This window comes from Puntigrus tetrazona, chromosome 24, assembly GCF_018831695.1.
Source record: "Puntigrus tetrazona isolate hp1 chromosome 24, ASM1883169v1, whole genome shotgun sequence".
NCBI lineage: Eukaryota > Metazoa > Chordata > Actinopteri > Cypriniformes > Cyprinidae > Puntigrus > Puntigrus tetrazona.
In genome coordinates this window covers 2,055,139-2,072,666 of record NC_056722.1, presented here as the reverse complement: position 1 = coordinate 2,072,666, position 17,528 = coordinate 2,055,139, and the positions used below count along the sequence as shown (strand labels likewise).

General features: G+C 35.8%; 2 protein-coding genes across 5 annotated transcripts in view; one reads left to right on the top strand and one right to left on the bottom strand.

Moving 5' to 3' along the window:
- The window catches only part of asic1c (acid-sensing (proton-gated) ion channel 1c), a 72,438-nt gene extending 66,494 nt beyond the window's left edge, over nt 1-5,944 (top strand). For all 4 annotated transcript variants that reach the window (XM_043225807.1, XM_043225804.1, XM_043225808.1 and 1 more), the window contains one exon: nt 1,960-5,944. In XM_043225807.1, the coding sequence (XP_043081742.1) occupies nt 1,960-2,038 (79 nt within the window). In that variant the 3' untranslated portion in view covers nt 2,039-5,944. The remainder of the gene's footprint in view (nt 1-1,959) is intronic.
- atg9b (autophagy related 9B) lies at nt 4,446-17,468 on the bottom strand. Its single transcript, XM_043225802.1, has 15 exons — nt 17,315-17,468; nt 16,786-16,936; nt 16,619-16,662; nt 16,300-16,364; nt 16,037-16,207; nt 14,062-14,203; nt 12,501-13,249; nt 11,093-11,246; nt 9,852-10,031; nt 9,523-9,768; nt 7,836-8,074; nt 7,648-7,750; nt 7,493-7,571; nt 6,505-6,684; nt 4,446-6,409 (listed from the first exon to the last, which is right to left on the bottom strand). Exons 2-14 carry the CDS (start codon nt 16,892-16,894, stop codon nt 6,524-6,526), a joined length of 2,442 nt encoding a protein of 813 aa, XP_043081737.1. The 5' UTR covers nt 16,895-16,936; nt 17,315-17,468; the 3' UTR covers nt 4,446-6,409; nt 6,505-6,523.
- Between the last annotated feature and the right edge of the window lie 60 nt (nt 17,469-17,528).

Below are 17,528 nucleotides of genomic sequence, written 5' to 3'. Positions count from 1 at the left end.
GAGACACCAGGGCATCTTTATTATATGAGAAACAAGTCATATGGAAAGGTTTGTCTAAGTGAAAGGTCAAGATTTAGATCATATATATTTGGTTGAAGCTATTGTTGTGCTATTCTGAAGGATTTGGTGATTTCTGATAGACAGACGGATGATGAAACGAGTGGAAATGTGATGGAAAATGACGTCTTATAAGAGAGAGTTCCCATTTATATCGCTCTTGCTGTGAATACGGCTCATTGCATGAATATTTAACAAACATGCGTGAAATAAATTTGTGTGTAGTCACCATGTATTACACCGTGATCCGAGATCGAATTTGAATATTTTAGTGATAAACAAAACAATGTTACAGGATGATATAGGAAAGGCTCGGCAAAGAGGAGCCCGAGCGTCCCAGAGCTGCAGCGTTATTGGTTTGTTTCACACACGGCGATTATTTTCACCCAACGACACCTTTCATAAGTCTGCCTACAAGCTTCGGCTTATGAAATATGAAAAATAAGCCGACTTGCCAGAGGAATTACCTCTGCTGTGTTTTTGCGTTTTTATCTTTTTTGTCATATTATTTTTAGCAGTCGGAATACAGGGGCTTTTTTTTTTTTTAAGCTGTTTTAAGCATATGCGGTGTGATTGTTAATTACCTGATCATTTCAGTTCATTAAAACAAGCACCAATTACACGCATAACGATGCAAAGTCTACGCGAGACATTACAATTACACACAGTTTTATTTATTTATATGCAAACTGCATTTTATCTGAAGACCTGTTCAATCACTCGTTAATGCTCAAAAAAGTACATTTTTATGCATATAACATTAATAGAGGCGTTTTAACAAGCTACGTTTAATTTTATGTATATATATATATATATTGTACAAATATACAAGCTGCATTTATTTTATTTTATTTGTTTATCGTACTCTATACAGATATAGAATCTTATTTTTTTACTTTTTCTTGCTTTTACAAACAGAGGAACCTATCAAAGAAAAATGATAATGTTAACAGCACGTCACCTAAATATATAAATGCATACCTTAAAATATACATATTAGGATCTTAAGTCTTTTCAAAAAAAAATGAAAACCGCTTATATTTATGTATTAAATATAACAGTGACTTTGCTATAAATTCAAGGGGAAAGTAAAGCCATAGATTTGTTCCGAAATTTGAGCCTGAAAGGCTAAATGGCTTCCATTTTGTTTTATTGTGATGAGACCTGTGTTCAATAACATCACTAGATGCATCTCTTTGTGGTGTCATCACAGGCCTACATACAAGGAGCACACTGAATAGACACCCATTTATTTCTGTGCGTCCCGCTGAGCTGTATAGAAGCCTGCTTCTGCCACCAAATTAAAAAAAAAACGTTTTATTGTGACTTTTTATCTCACAGACTTTACAATAAAAGTCACAGACTTTGCAATCGTGAGATACGAAGTCAGAATCGCAAGATATAAACTATATCTCAGAAAAAAAATCTGTCACAGAGGTGGGAGTTATAAAGTCAGAATTCTAAATATTGTGATATTTTTTTTGTCAATTTTGAGTTATAAAGCAAATAAATGTTTGCAATTCGTACTTTTATAAGTCTCAGTTGTGAGTCTAGTTCATGCAGATCTCACTATTGAGTTTATTTCTCCAAAAAACGTTATTTTTCATTCCGTGGCGGTTACGGGCTTCCATAGAGTTGCCGGTAGATTTCCAGAGATACAGAAACAAAACTAAAAAAACCTTCTTCCTTCCCACAACCCTCCTCTCCCTCCCTCCCTCCATTCCCATGATTTTCCCCTTCTTCTTTTTTTTACCCATCTCGGCATGCGTTCTTCATTTACCGCCGTTCTGTTTGCTGCCGTTTTGTTCACACTTCCATTGTTATTGCTGTCTGTCACTGACACGAACTCACCTCAACCCTCACGTGACCTCCTGGTGTCCCTCCCACCCCCCTGTCTTTCAGAGCACATGCGACACACTCCGGAGTCACTCGGACAGCCTCGGATTCGCGCCGAACGTGCTACCTAGTCACCCGACTATAGGCAACTTCGAGGAGTTCGCCTGTTGATGATGACGCAGGCGACGGGACGGTTTAGGATACGACGGAAAACTGTGAAATATATATCGGATAGACTCCAAAAGAAGTGTAAGTCCACGAAAAAGTACATGTTAAATAGTTAAAAAAAAAAAAACCCACCTGAATAGAATCAATATATCATCATCAAGTACAAAAATAGGCAACACTTCCAAAACAAAAACTCAGGTTTTATTAACATCACAGCCGCTGTTTGTTTGACATTGTGGAAAATCCTGGTAGATTTCATGCCATTTCTTTTCGGACGATTTCAAACGTACAAATACTGTGACGGTGTTTCATCCGAGAGAGTATTTTTTTTTTCTCTGTGCTTTTCTGAATCCTGTACGAACACTGTGGGCCTAATTTGATCAAGCCGCCTTAAACGAATCTGAAAAAGAAAGCATTTTAATATTGCACAAAAATTGTTATAGATCCAGTCGGTTGGGCCAAGGTTTCAATCTATTTTGGCACTTTTTTTTGTACAATAATCGTGTGAGCTTTAACCGCGGTTTGACTGAATTCAGCCCTGCGATAGTACTCGAAATGATGTAATCATTCAGAACGTTCGTCTTCGCTCATATTTTGTGTATATAAGTGCAATAATATGCATAACGTGTTAATGAATACCCGTATATTACCTTCAAGTCTTAATTATTAGCTGTCAGGTAAACAGAAGGAACCGGATGCTTTCGGTACGACCTGAGTTACCAGCACTCGCGCCGTTTTATTTCCACGCTCTGATGTTACTCTATTTATTTCCACTTCCATCCACTAGGCCGTGAAGAGACGGGATGCTATTAGATTTATGAATGATGCATTTTATGTGTAAAGCTTCACTCATCCAGTCCCGCGTGTGAACCCATTCATCAGATTGTTTCCTCCAGGAGCTAATTCATTACTTTAAGTGGCAAAGACTGTATGCGACGTGTTGATGTGAAAATCAAATCATCAGTCGCTGAAAAGCTCTTGACGACTTACGCGCTCATATTAATTATGATGAGCATAAAAATACATTTAAAAAAATCCACTAGAAAATATACGATTACTTTAAACGATACGGTTGAAAAATCTGACGTATTGCTCAAAAGTGCTTTCGTTCAATTATTTTACGTTTCGGGGGTCAACCTTAGAAGTTACAGGTGTCTTCCTTCTCTTGCATGAACTGCTCAGATATACATGTTCAAATATAGCCCCAAATGTATCTGGACGCTTAAAGCGGTAGCTCACCTAAAATGAACGGGATTTGCTCACCCGAGGTTTAGATGAGATGTTTGTTTCTTTAGCAGAACAGATGTGAAGAAATGTAGCAATGCTTCGCTTGCTCAGCAACGGATCCTCTGCGGCGAATGGGTGCCGTCGGAAAGAGAACCCAAACGGATGATAACCAAGTTAGAATAAGAGCTGCTGTGCGTTTATAACCATTTATAACTCCATACTGTTGCTTCAGGCTAAAACACTTAAGTCCATAATCTATAATAACTGTTCCTCTAGTGGAAAAAGGTCATCTCTTGTGTTACAGAAGGTTGGTCATTATGGTTTATGGGCTGGTATTTAAACGGTTACAATGCCTTTGGGTTTATTAGACATATTTTGATGCTTTGTGGATTATTGATGTTTTCATCATCCGTTTGGACTCTCAATCCGACGGCACCCATTCACTGCAGAGCAAGTGTTGTAATGCTTAATTTCCCCAAATGTGTTGGATGTTAACATCTTCATTTTTGTGACAACTATGCCTGTAAAAAGTCTGGATGTCATTGCATTAGATTAAAAAAAAAAAAAAAACGATCGAACCAAGTGGCATTTATTTTAAAGAAATATAGCACAAGCACACTTTCAAACCAAAACAGGTGTGCAAAATGAAGACAAAAGGTGTTTCATATCTTAACGAATTATGCTCATCTTTTTCGCGTGATGAACCCAAACACCTCGAGGCCCGTTGGTTGAAAAAAAAATGGCTCGGAAAAATCAGTTCAGTTCTCATGCAGTGACATTTTTGAGCGTCCAAGTACGTTTTGGGTCGCTTAAGCTTCACTACAGCACATTGCAATATGGTAAAAGGCTAATATCATCTTCCATCATGTTTTCTGCACTTCAGCTACGATGTATTATTGTATTGTTTTATATAAACTACAATGGGATTTCTAGTACAGGTATCACAATTTTAAAACGGAGAGTTGTGACATGTAAATGAACCAGTATAATAAACAATATATTTAACCATCTCTTAACATGTTGTACGTCTGTTGATTCTGTATGCGAGCCCGTTTGTTTTATTCCCCCTAGTCGTGCAGATATATATATACCTAGCAATAAAGAATAACTGTGTACAAGTGATGCTAGCAATGCAAAAACAGACCAAGACGGCAAAATCCCGGTTTTGCTATGGTTTATTTTTTGATAGTGTTATTTTCATCAGACCAAAAAAAAGTCAAAATCCAACAAAAAGAGATAAATATCGAAACAAATTAAATATACATATACATATATATTTATATATATATATATGTAGCACCTGGCACAGTCCGACCCCAGACTGTTTAAACAGAACATTAAGATAAGAGAGTCATAAAACGATGTGTTTTACTTCTGCAGTTCAGTCTTGTGTGGAAAAACCCTCCAATCCCGTAACACTGCAAACAGCAACTACATCCCGTTCGCTAACGTCCCACACGAATAAATACTGTACACGCGCGGTCTTAAGGTACATCCGGAGGTATTTCGGTGGGTGCGATGTGGACGCCGTTATCTAACAACTCTGACTGCAGTATTTCAAGTAGATGATTTCTGACACGCTCCGGCCACAGGAAGTTCAGTGTTTCACGTGAATCGTGGGTATATCTCCGACCAGAGCGCCATGTGTAAACTGTCAAAAGCCCTTAGGCTCTCGTGATTGTGATATTTTACAGAGACCAAAGTTTCCTGCGCTTGTAGTTACAACTGTTTTGTTCTGGATCACGGCAGGGTCTAGTCTGAAACCTGACTGAATTCTTAACGCAGGCGACACGCATAAAAATCACACCCTTCGTATTCGGGTCGACACACACACACACACACCACGTTAACTGCTTAAACTGATGGATTCTGGGATTGGGCTCGAAAGATCATCTGTCAGATGTGTAATATTCCATTAAACACGCAGGAAGAGAGCGTCAGCGGTTGGGTGCAGGGTAAAAATCCTCCAAAACACATCACTTGCACTTTCAAGCTAACTTTAAGCTCGAATAGTGTTTCGTTTGAACTTTTTAAGTGGTTAAATAATGTGCTGATCTGCTCTTTACAAGCTCAACAAGTAGTCTAGAAATAAGATTTCAATGGCTGAATTGGGTCTAATGTCTGGCTTTAAAAAAATGCTTTAATTTGTAATAATTTAATCTGTTTTTCCACATTAACTGTTCAGTTTTATAATCATTCTTAAAGCTTTAGTATCATTTAAATAAATCCTTTAATGCAGTCATATGGTCATCTAAGATGTTTTAATATGATTAAAACTATCATATTTGTTGCTGTAGATGAAAGGCTCACAACATACCTATGTTTTAGAGAATAAGACTTCATTTATTTTGCGCGTTCTCTTTTAACATCGAACACTTTTTGGTAAAAGCGTGATAAGTATTATTGCTAAAAAAAATTTTTTCCTTGTTTAAATTGAACTTTTTTTAATCTCAGGCTAAGAGGTTGTCAAAACCGATTCAAATGCGAATTACTTTTAATTTAAATACAATTTTACATTAGGTGAAAATTATCCTCAAGTCTATATATTATATTTTCTTTCAGGAAAAAAAAAAAAGTAATAAATTTGTGACAAATAATAATTTTTTTTTCTCATGAGGCAACTGGTATGATTTTACATTCAGTGATATTTTCTGTCCGCCGATGCTGTAATGCAAAAATGAAACTAGCAATACTACGATAAAAGGATGCTTTCATCCCTCAAAACCGAGGCGGCGCTTCCAAAGGAAATACCCGACTCGCCTTTGAATCGGAGACGAGGAGAAAGTCGCTTGCTCTAACCCAAACGAAACGAACGTAGCATGAAAGAAAATGAAATGGAAATAAATACTGTAAAACAAGTGTCACCCTGTTGCGTCGTGAACGAAACAAAACACACACTCCAACACAAACACACAGCAGTCTAAAATGCAAAAGTAACTGACGTGACGAGGGAGGGGAAGTGACGGTCCGTTACATCACAGTTCCTCTGAACTGGAAGACGGGGCGTCCAGAAAACCCGACGGCTCCGGCGGGCTCCTCGAGCTCGGTGTGGCGTCCCAACATGCTTGATCAAAAGGTGTCAAACCAAAGTAAGGCCACAACGCCCGGAAATGAACGAAAACTGCCGACCAGAAAGAGAGGTGGTGTTAAAACGGCGGTATGAAATCATTTCGCATCTGAATCCTGTGGAACGACGTGTGATGTGACCAAACGCACTGTACAGGTTGAAGGCACTTCAGCTGCTCCCTCTGCTGGTCTGATCCGGCACAAGGGCGGTGTTTATCTCTTCCTCGTCCGCCTGCTGCTCCTCTTCCTCTTCGGCCCACCCGCCCAAGCGGCCTGAAGCGGGCGGCACCAAGGTGACTGTCTGTGGAGACTGCGCCTGAGGACTTTGAGCTGAAAGAAAGAAGCGACTTCAGATCATTTTATACAATGATGCCATTAGCAGGTACGCTAAATAATGTTTGGGTCTGTCCGCAGCTTATTTTGGTTAGGAAATGCTTGCTAATGCAAAAATCCGACTAGCTTTTAAACCGATAAACTAAAACCTGGAAAGTGACTGATTGGTCGAGTAACATCTCTTAATACAAGAGTAGCACCTAAATATGATTAAAAAATAAAACCCTAAAACTTCTGTGGTAAGGACTGAGGAATCAATTCCTGAAAAGCTTTTTTATATATGTGTATATAAAAATTAATTTTTAAACATGCATATATTTTAAATGTAGCTTTTATTTTTATTTAATATATATATATATATATATATATATATATATATATATATATATATATATATAATATATATATATATACTACTTTACTTTAAAATGTATGCATGTTTAAAAATGAATTTTTATATACAGTAGAAATATTTTACACAAAAGAAAAATTTTATATTTATAAATGTACAATATATCTTAATTTTTTTTACTTGGAAAATTGAATGATAATGTATCAAAAGCTGTGTAAAAAAAAAAAAGTGTATATTATTAGTTTGATAACTAATGCTAACAAATATAACCATTGTAAAATGTTTCATATTTCAGTTTTGTTAAGAAATGCATTGGTCGCCTCTGACCGTGTGGAATGTGGGAGATGATGCTGTGTGCTTTCAGCCTTAGAGTACTCAACTAATGGCCATCGCAATCCAGTGTGTTTTGAAAGCCATTTTATGCTCATTTCATGCGTGAGACGTAAAACTCACCACTGTTGGCGCTCAAGTCCCTCATTGGCACAGAGGCCTGAAACGGTCCAGAGGCATGCTGGGTCTTTTGCTGATGCACCTGAAGGGGAAGGACAAAATTAACGGGGAAACCATACTGGATTATGAGGCTGTTTGAGTATGCAGTGACCACTCACCTCGTGCATGTATATAGCGTGCAGGCTCATCTCAGCCGACGCGAACTCTGAGGCCAGGGCCGAATAAGACTGGCTGAGTATCCGGGAGTCACTTGCAGACATGCTAACGAAAAGGTAACATTGAATACTATTGAATCTGATTTGAACAGTGCGAGCCACTTGTCGTTATCGGTTTTCTCAGGCGTTACCTGTCGGCCACAGTGTGTTCGCTGCAGTACATGATGTCTTCGTGGCTCTGTCTGGACGGCAGGAGAGTGTGCGAGCGAGAGCGGCCGGCGTGAAGCTGCTGAGATGAAGAAAGGGATGCCAGGACACTAGCAGCAGCTGATGCGGCGCTGCTCGGCGGGACGAAGCGGCGGTTCCTCGCAGGCAGTCCCGAGGCGGTCAGGATGGGGTGAGCCAGCACACTGGCCAGCAGGTTATCAGGCTGGAGAGCAGGAATAATGCACAAACATATGCATCTCATTAAGAGAAGTGAAAAATGAGCTGGCAGCGTGCTGAGGCAGATGTAACCCCGCAGACGCAGACGGCTACAGGATTATGATCTGTGAAATAACCAATCTGGCAGCAAGCGCTGAAACAATGCAGAGGCATAAAATGAAATGTCAATATTTCTTGTCTTCTGGCAGGTTTTTTAATATCCTGAATGCCACAGGAAATGTTTTTTCCTTTTTCTTTCATTTTCCATTCGCAATGGAGTGTTTCTAAGTGTGTCCCGCTCAATAAATAAAAGCTCTGCTCTGTAGAGTTAACCATTTAACCACCGCAGATACCAGCTTTGAAAATCATGGTTTTGAATTCAGCTTTTTACTTGACTTTATTTATTTATTTAATTAGGAAAAAAAGGCTAAACTAAAGTTTTAAATCAACCACACTTTTCACTGGACAAAATTAGATGTTATGTTTTTATAATATATTGTACATTTATGTATATGAATTAGTGTTGTCAAACAATTAATCAAAATTTTGTTTGCATAATGTGTGTTCTGAGTATATTATGTATATATAGACATTTTTTTAAATATTTGTGTATTTAGTCATTAATTTAGAATATAAATTATGTGAATATAAAACTTTTTTTGAAATATATACATGCGTGTACTTAAGAAATATAAACAGTGAACACACTTATATTATCCGAACAAAAACGTATTTAAACGTGATTAATCATTTGACAGCAATAGTAATAATAATAATAATAATAATATTAAAAACATCAATTTATATTTTTACAGGAAGTTTTATGGAACTACTATAAATTTATTTGAATTTATTTCGTTCAGAAAGAAATTAATTCCTTTATTTTATGTATCTTTAAAAGATATTGATAAATGATAACATTATAGAAGATTTAGGTTTCAAATGCTGTTCTTCTGAATTATTTGAATGGTAGTGTATATCTATATTTATATTAATAAATATTTTAGTAAGTGTGCCTTAATATTTTATATATAAATATATTTTAATATATTTTATATGAAAAAAAATATTGAGTAAAAATCTTTAAAAAAAGAAAACTATTTTTAAACCAACAAAACTTATGCATTTCTTTACGTTATGAAAAGAAATTACTACTAATGCAAAACTTGTGTTCCATTACGGCAGTGGAAGACAGATATTACCCTGATTTCTAAATTCTTCAGTAATTATTTTTGTTTCTTTTACCTCGATAATGATTTACATTTAAAAAAAAAAATCTTTAAAAAATGTTCAATGCAAAACGGCCCATAAAAGGATGTCAATGCAAACTTAGGTTATTAAGTAACTTCACAGCAGTAAAATGTGTTGAGAATTGCATTAATTGGAACAGACCATATATCATAAAGGATCATAATACAGTGGAGTCGGTGGTACACATGATAACGTGTGACTTACGCCTGTGGCAGACTCATTGGACAGCAGCGAGGTGCAGAGAGGAGCCTCGGACAGCAGCAGCTGAGGAGATGGTCCTGTCTGAGCGTCCTGGTGCACCTTCTCCTTCAGGTGGCTGATGAAGACGGAGCTCTCCTGCGGCGGCTGCCAGTGAGGGTTCTTGATGGTGAAATGCATCAGAGACAGCTCCGTCTTGCCGTTCTCAGCCTGCTGGTACACCGAGGCCTCCGTCTGGCCTTCGGACATCCACTGAGCCGGAGGGGAAAAACACAAACCGTGAAGACGCGTGAACCACACACCAGATTACAGCGAGCCGAATGACTCTTTGATACCTGCGGATTTCCATGGCGCCTGATGTCCATCTGAGCGAACGAGCAAATGTCTCCCACCCCTGCCACGTCTACGGTGAAGTTGCGGAAGAAGTCGATGATTTCTAAAGACTTGCTCCGCAGGGGGAAGATGAGGATGAAGGGGGTAATTATGGGACTCAGGAGCTCCTCTAATATAAAGACCTGCAGGACAGGTGCAGAAAAAAATGAAAGAAACTCAGCGGGCGGGAGTCATAAAAGCAGCGGAGCAGGTGTGAAATAGTGCTGGAGAACAGATGCAGTGAAGATTAAAAGACCCACAACAGGTGCAGAGCGCTAAGGTGTCTTTTCATACTCCAAATAACACTAGCTGACTCATTTTCAGAAAAATGACTAGAAAGGACAAATCTAAACTACTGTTGTAAATTGATCAACCTTATTATCTGAACTGTAATGTTTCTGTCTATAAGCCTGCACTAATTCAAGGGTTTTCGCATTTTTAAATATTGCAACATACTGTATGCAAAACAATTATATATATATATATATATATATATATATATATATATATATATATATATATATATATATATATATTTATTTATTTAAAGTTATAAACCTAAATAAATTTAAATATTACATGGAAAACATTTACTTTGTATCAAGTTCAAAGTTTCTCCTCTTTTTATCCATTATTAGAATTAAATCTGAATAAATATAATTCTAAAATAAAATGGTGCCATACAACTAGTGAGCAAGCTAAGAATGCACATAAAACCATTTATGAAAATAAGCACTTTGCTAGGAAAAAGAGATTTTTTATTTTATTGTTTTTCCTCAAAACAAATACTAAAATAAAACCTATGGATTTTTTACCAAGTAAGAATTCTCTCCAAGGCTGCATTTATTTAATCAAATATGAAAAAAAATAATATAATACTGTAAAATATTATTACAATTTACAAATCGGATTTAAATCCAAATTTTTCAGCACCATCACTCCAGTCTATGCTGATTTTCTGCTCGGGAAACATTTATTATTAACATTGAAAGCAGTGTTTATTTGAAACCAAATTGTTCTGCAACACTATAAATTTCTTTGCTGTAAATTGCAACAATTTAATTTAAGTCTTTAAATTACATCGTTTAAATAAATTATCGCCCCCCCAAAATGGTTGTGTGCATTGAGGAATTAATTCAAAATATTAATAATATCTATGTTATTATATAAGAATAATAATCTGCCTGTGTCATGCAGGTCTCACCGCTTTATACTGAAAAAGCTGTGCCATCTCGTCGCGGGTCTCGCTCTTGTTGGCGTTGCCCTTCCAGTGGTCAGGCATGTAGTGGATGTGGGCCAGGACACACTGAAGCAGCTGTTCAGGACACCACACCATATGTTCATCTGGAATAAACGACCTGTAAGAGAGTCAGACAGCATTACTGAAGATCAGGTCAGACTAACAGGTGCTGAGAGCGTGCCGTTTACCGTACAGATCAGAATGATAATGCTTGGGTGTAACAAGGTCAGCTGAACACATGAAACAGCACTTATTCCTTGACCTGATGCCAGCTGGGTAGAGCTGCGGAGAGGAATTGTCTTTTACCTCACGTAGTTGGACCAGTGTCTTTCATGTCACATTCATGCCCTGTTCCAATACAGTGAGAGGTGCCTTGTTGTCTACATAAGCATTCTTAAGCAGAATTAAGCCTCATAAGTCACAGAAACACTACACTACACAGGCAGCAATAATTAAGTGTAGAATTAAATCTATTATTAGAACAGTTTTTATTTGTAAGAATGTAACTATTAAAATTGATTTGAATAAATCTGAAAAAATATAAAAGATTTAAAAACAAATAACAATGAAAAACGTTGGCTTGGCAGGAAACTGAAATAAAATAAGTACTAAAGTAGTAAAAATAAGCATTACATTTCTAATACTAAAACTAAAAAAAAAAACATAAATGAAAGAAAAAAAAATTATTAATAAAACAAAAATAAAAATAAACTATTTCAAAATACTTATTAAATAACACTAAAAATGTTTTAGAATCAGCACTATTTTTTTATTAAATGTAATAAATGCGTTGCAATAAATATTTTAATAAAAAAACTCATATTGTGTATATCACTATATATATATATATATATATATATATATATATATATATATATATATATATATATATATATATATATATATATATAGTGTGTATTAGTGCTGTCAAACGATGCAACATGATTAATCGAATCCATAAATAATATTATTACATACATTTATATATGTATGTGTGTTGTGTATATTTATTATGTGTATACATATATACACATACAGTATATATTTAGAAAATATTTACTTAATACAAAAAATATTTCATATGCTAATTTTACACTGTATACAAATATTTAATACATAAACAAAATTGTTCTTGCACATATGCAGGCATGTGCTTATATTAACATAAATATACACAGCACACATATATATATATATATATATATATATATATATATATATATATATATATATATATATATATATATATATATAATTTATTTATTTTATTTATTTTTTGGCAAAGATGGTCACGTGTGTTTTTTTTCTTCTTACTTTCACTGCGCTGTGTACATTGTCTTTGTAATTAATAAATATAACAGTCTAGACATACCTGGTGATGGTGATGACCAAGCCAAGTACGGTGATGAGGGTCAGGATGTGCTGCACGGTCAGCACGTCTTCATCATACACCGTCAGAGCGATGAGCACGGCGAGCACCGAGCCGGAGAAAAAAGCCACGTTTTTAGCCATCACCGCCAGCAGAGGAGAAACGAAAGCATTCATGTATTTGGCGGCGGGTTTGTACCCACGACCCAGCCTGCCCTGCAGCTCGTGATCCAGCTCGTTGAAATGGCGCAGGTAGAGACGGCCGTACAGCGACCAGCGCCGGGCCCCCAGACTTCCCGGCTCGCGCTTGATGACTTCAGCGTAGCTAAAAAACGCATAGAGCACCTGCCACACCAGCACGAAAGGACACAGCAGCAGATTGACCAGACCCGTCAGCAGGATCACGCGGCTCAGCTGCTTGGCGAGCTCCTGCCGGTTTGCGGCCCGTTTGTATTTGGGATGCAGACTCCACTTGTTCTGGAAGAGCGACAGAGGGCCCCAGAACAGAATGAGCTTAAAGTTGTATTTTAGGCCCTGCGTGAGGAAAATCATTTCGCCGAAGAAGGGCACGCGCAGTCTGACGGGCAGAAGGGACTTGTTGATCATGGCCACAGTGTAGTTTTTAAAGCGCAGGATGCGGTGGTAGATGTCTAGTTCGGAAAGTTCCCGCTTCTGGACGCACATGGGCTGCTCGCGCTGCAGGTGAATCAAACGACCTTGAACTTCTTGCCACGTGAAGTTGCACAGCTCATCCTAAAAATTCATTAAAAACACACACAGAATGTTTTAAATAAACACTTCATTTATAATTGTGTTTAATTTACACATTACATTGTTTCATTTAGTAAGTTGGTTAACTAATATAAATAGTGGATTTATTTACTTATGAAATAATACATATTTAATCTTCATATTTAGATGTGATGACATGAATGTGATTATTCATTAAAATAATGACACCTTTTGTGTACATGTGTGTGTACTATATAAATACTGTATATTTATATGAACACACGCATGTACATATTTAAGAAAAAGTTATGTTTATATATGAATATATAATATAAATTATATTTAAATATATATATATTTAAATATATATATATATATATATATATATATATATATATATATATATATATATATATATATTTAAATATATATATATATATATATATATATATATATATATATATATATACACACACACTCTGTTTATGTCTTTATATATACATAAAATAAGTTTCTATGTGTTGTGTATATTTATTAAGTGTGATTTTAAAAATGATTAAAATAAAGTGAAAAAAGCTAAATACTAAAACATAATATAATACATGATATAAATCTGTACTTGTTTATTTAAAAAAATAATATACAAGTTTTATTATATTACAGAATGATTGTTAATTATATAAATGTGCCATTTTATGACTATTAACAATTACAACATGCATTTTTTTTTTAATTGTCACAAAGTCGACCATTTAAAAATAATATATATATATATGACGCAGCATGTGAAATACACACTTCAAAGTATATTATAATTCATGATCATCTCTTACCATCTGTATTTTCAGTGCTTTTTTATAAAACTGTCGGATCTCCCAGTAACTGAGGATGTTGAAGATCACCTTCACAAGCCGATAGAGCCAAAAAATGGCCGCCATTATCAAGAGAAAGATGATCCAGCTGTTTCCTTGAATCCTAAATGGGAGAGAAAGATCATCAGCACTGACAGCAGGTGAGTGTGGGATTGCTCACTGATTCACGATACTCTAAAAAATAAAGTCATGTGTAACTTAACAAAATAGATGCTAAATGATAAGTAATGAGAAAATAGTAATAATTAAATAGTGTGTGATTTTGTACATTTTGGGCTTTTTTCCAAATGCAGTTGTGAAACATAATGAAAACAGATTTCGATAATAATACGAGAGCACAAGATGTTCCTAAATGAGTCTCCCTGAAGTGAGTCAGCTGTGATATTAATATGTTTGCGTTGCATATCCGTGTCTGTCAACAACACACTTGTAAAAGATGTATATTTCGTCTGACTGTCTGTCAATGAAAACTCTAGGTGTCCATGAAAAAGGTTTAGCAAGTAAAAATCTGAGAAACAAGCAGAACAGCTATTCAGTGTCAAAAGGACCAAAACATCACAGTGTCTATTTTAAAGCCACGAGCTCTACGTAATACACACTTTGAGTATCATCTACGGCCACAGAAATAGAATAGAGAGCAGAACATCCCTCTGCTGATGTTCCAGCAGGTGCTTGTTTACTGCTTGCTTATTTTGGAGCCACTGTCTGAGACGTAGTAACCAATCGAGTCGATGTTTTGAACTTCACACGATGTGAATTTCAGCGTGAGTCCCAGTGTGACGCAATATAGATCCTTTACACGAAAACATCATTCTCACCCAGTGCTCTAGGGCACGTTTGCTTTCGGGCTACTACACCAGTCGAGCTCGACAAAATGCAATACCATATACAATAAAAACTTTGAGAACTGAGCCCAAGATCAGACCTGAAAAGATGTAAGCCTAGAGTGGTGCATTGCAATAAAGGTTCACACACGATATCAAAATAGTTTAATTGTAACACACAAGAGCCAAAACCTGGTTTAAACACTGAACTGTGCTTGCTTCAGTGAAAATAAAATTGTAGACTGATTTTCTGTATTAATAATCTATATTTCAAATGGGTCAAGCGTTACTTTAATATTATTTGCATAGCAATATAGCACTTATTAATATTTGGAATGAGCTTTTCTTATCTTATCTTTTCTTTTCTTATATATATATAGTTGTTTTTGTTTTATTTATATTTATATTACATTTTAATAGTTTGACTTATATTTAGACTTCTATTTTCAGTATTACGTTTGATTAGTATTGGAATTGTTTATTTAATTTTAGTAATGTTTACACATTTTTTTACACTTTACTTATTTCAATTTATTGTTTTATGACGTGCTCATCATCTTTATTTATTTTTTTTTTTAGTGCTGTCAAACAATTACTAACGATTAATAAAATCTAAAATAAATGTTTTTGTTATATAATGTGATGTGTTTACTGTGAATAAAAAAATAAATAAATTATATACAAAATGTAAAAAAAAAAAAAAAAAAAAAATATATATATATATATATATATATATATATATATATTTTTTTTTTTTTTTTACATTTTAAATAGTCAAATATATTTAATATATAAATGTAAGATATTTTTCTTAAATATATTCATGCATAATAAATTGGATGTGATTAATCGTTTGACAGCACTACTTTATTTATACTTTTTTTAGTGTATTTAGCTTTATTTAATCCATTTTATTACTTCAACTTGAGTAAAATACATTTGGTAAAATTAGGTTATCAATTTTTAATAGTTTAAGCTGACGATACAATCTCAATTGGTCAAGGATGCAAATAGTTGTTCAAATAAATAAAACTTCGACAAGCAAAGCTGAATTTAATTCACAATACAATGAACTCAGCGTATATGTGCCAGTATAGAGCGGATACACTGACCTCTCGGTGCATTGCTCGGCGGGTAAAATTGCATCAGGAAGGGTGACCTTGTTCCTGTCCAGCGGACCGAGGCTCTGACCCGTGTGGTTGACCACTCGATTGGCAAAGAGAACATCGTATTCCACACAGTTGAAGAGAAAAGTTGTAAACGTGACCACGAACAGGAATTGCCTGAATGTAGGAATGCAACAACAGACAGGATTAGTTCTGGAGCGGTGTGTACGCACAAGAATGAATGCTTCGGGCAAAAATAAATGACTCACACAAGTTCAAAAAACTCTGATAACACCATACAGGCGAATCCATTCTTCTGATGGAAATGATAGATGTGAGCGTGTCAAGGACTCTTGCGTTCCCATGAAAGAAGCACAGCGTTGTTTAGCCATTAATGCAGCCGGTGCGTAACATAACATTAATGCCTAATGATGAATAGAGACAGTGTTTTCAAGAAAAAGACTAACTCTACCATTCCGGGAGTTTAAAGCTATTGCGCAACTGCTGATTTTGGGGGCATAAAAAGTATTTTTTTCCTATTTATCTTAAAATAATACAGCACTTTGTCTTCATATTTTAAAAGGATATTCTTGTGAAGAAATTGTCGAGGTTCTTGATATGATGCCATGGGTCTGCAATGCAACAAAGACATTTGTTGTTCAGTTTAACGATAAGCAACATACTATCCCCTCTCTTATATTAGACGCTTGCTATTTGTTTGTCATGAAATATAGTAGTAAAGAAACGATAATAACCTCCTCTGCCCTCTGGCACGTGGATGAGTAAATCTTCCTCTCCTGGAGGCGAGTCTTCATCGTAATCTTCTATTCGTTGATACTCCTGATACGTTTCAAAACCAGCCATCGTGTTTTACATTCTACCTCTCTATAATGTTCACCACAGGTCCTGAACAACACATAAAACTTTATGAAGGAATAAGGTGTGACAACATACTAGAAATTGAAGACATGCACTCCGCGAAGAGCGTTATTGGCTCTATTTTCTGATAAAATCACAATCACATGCAGACCAGTCAATAATCGCATTATTATAAATAAACGAAGACATTATTGGCGTGCAGATACATACAATCGTTCAATGTAGGCATTCCGTTATGCAGTGTCTGCTAACGGGAGCGAGCTGACCATCACACATCAACCTCATGCTAACAAACCTGCTCTTTATTTGCTCATATCGTCTATTAGCGTCCGGTTGAGGTCGCTTTATTTATAATAAAGCAATATTGAAAGGATTTAAACACGTAAAGCGCTAAATTGGTCTCACCATCAGAGCAAAGATGATCCTCGCCTTCGCTCTTCACAACAAAAACAGATATGACAACAAACATCTCCTGTCGTCACTTTGGTTTCCAGCAGCGTCACTTCCGGGGAGACTTTTATCCTGGAAATGTCACTTGAAACGCATTCGTTATATTTTAAGGATGAAATTTGCGTGTTTTCGGTACTTGTTGCTGGTTATATTTGAGTTCTCTTTAATC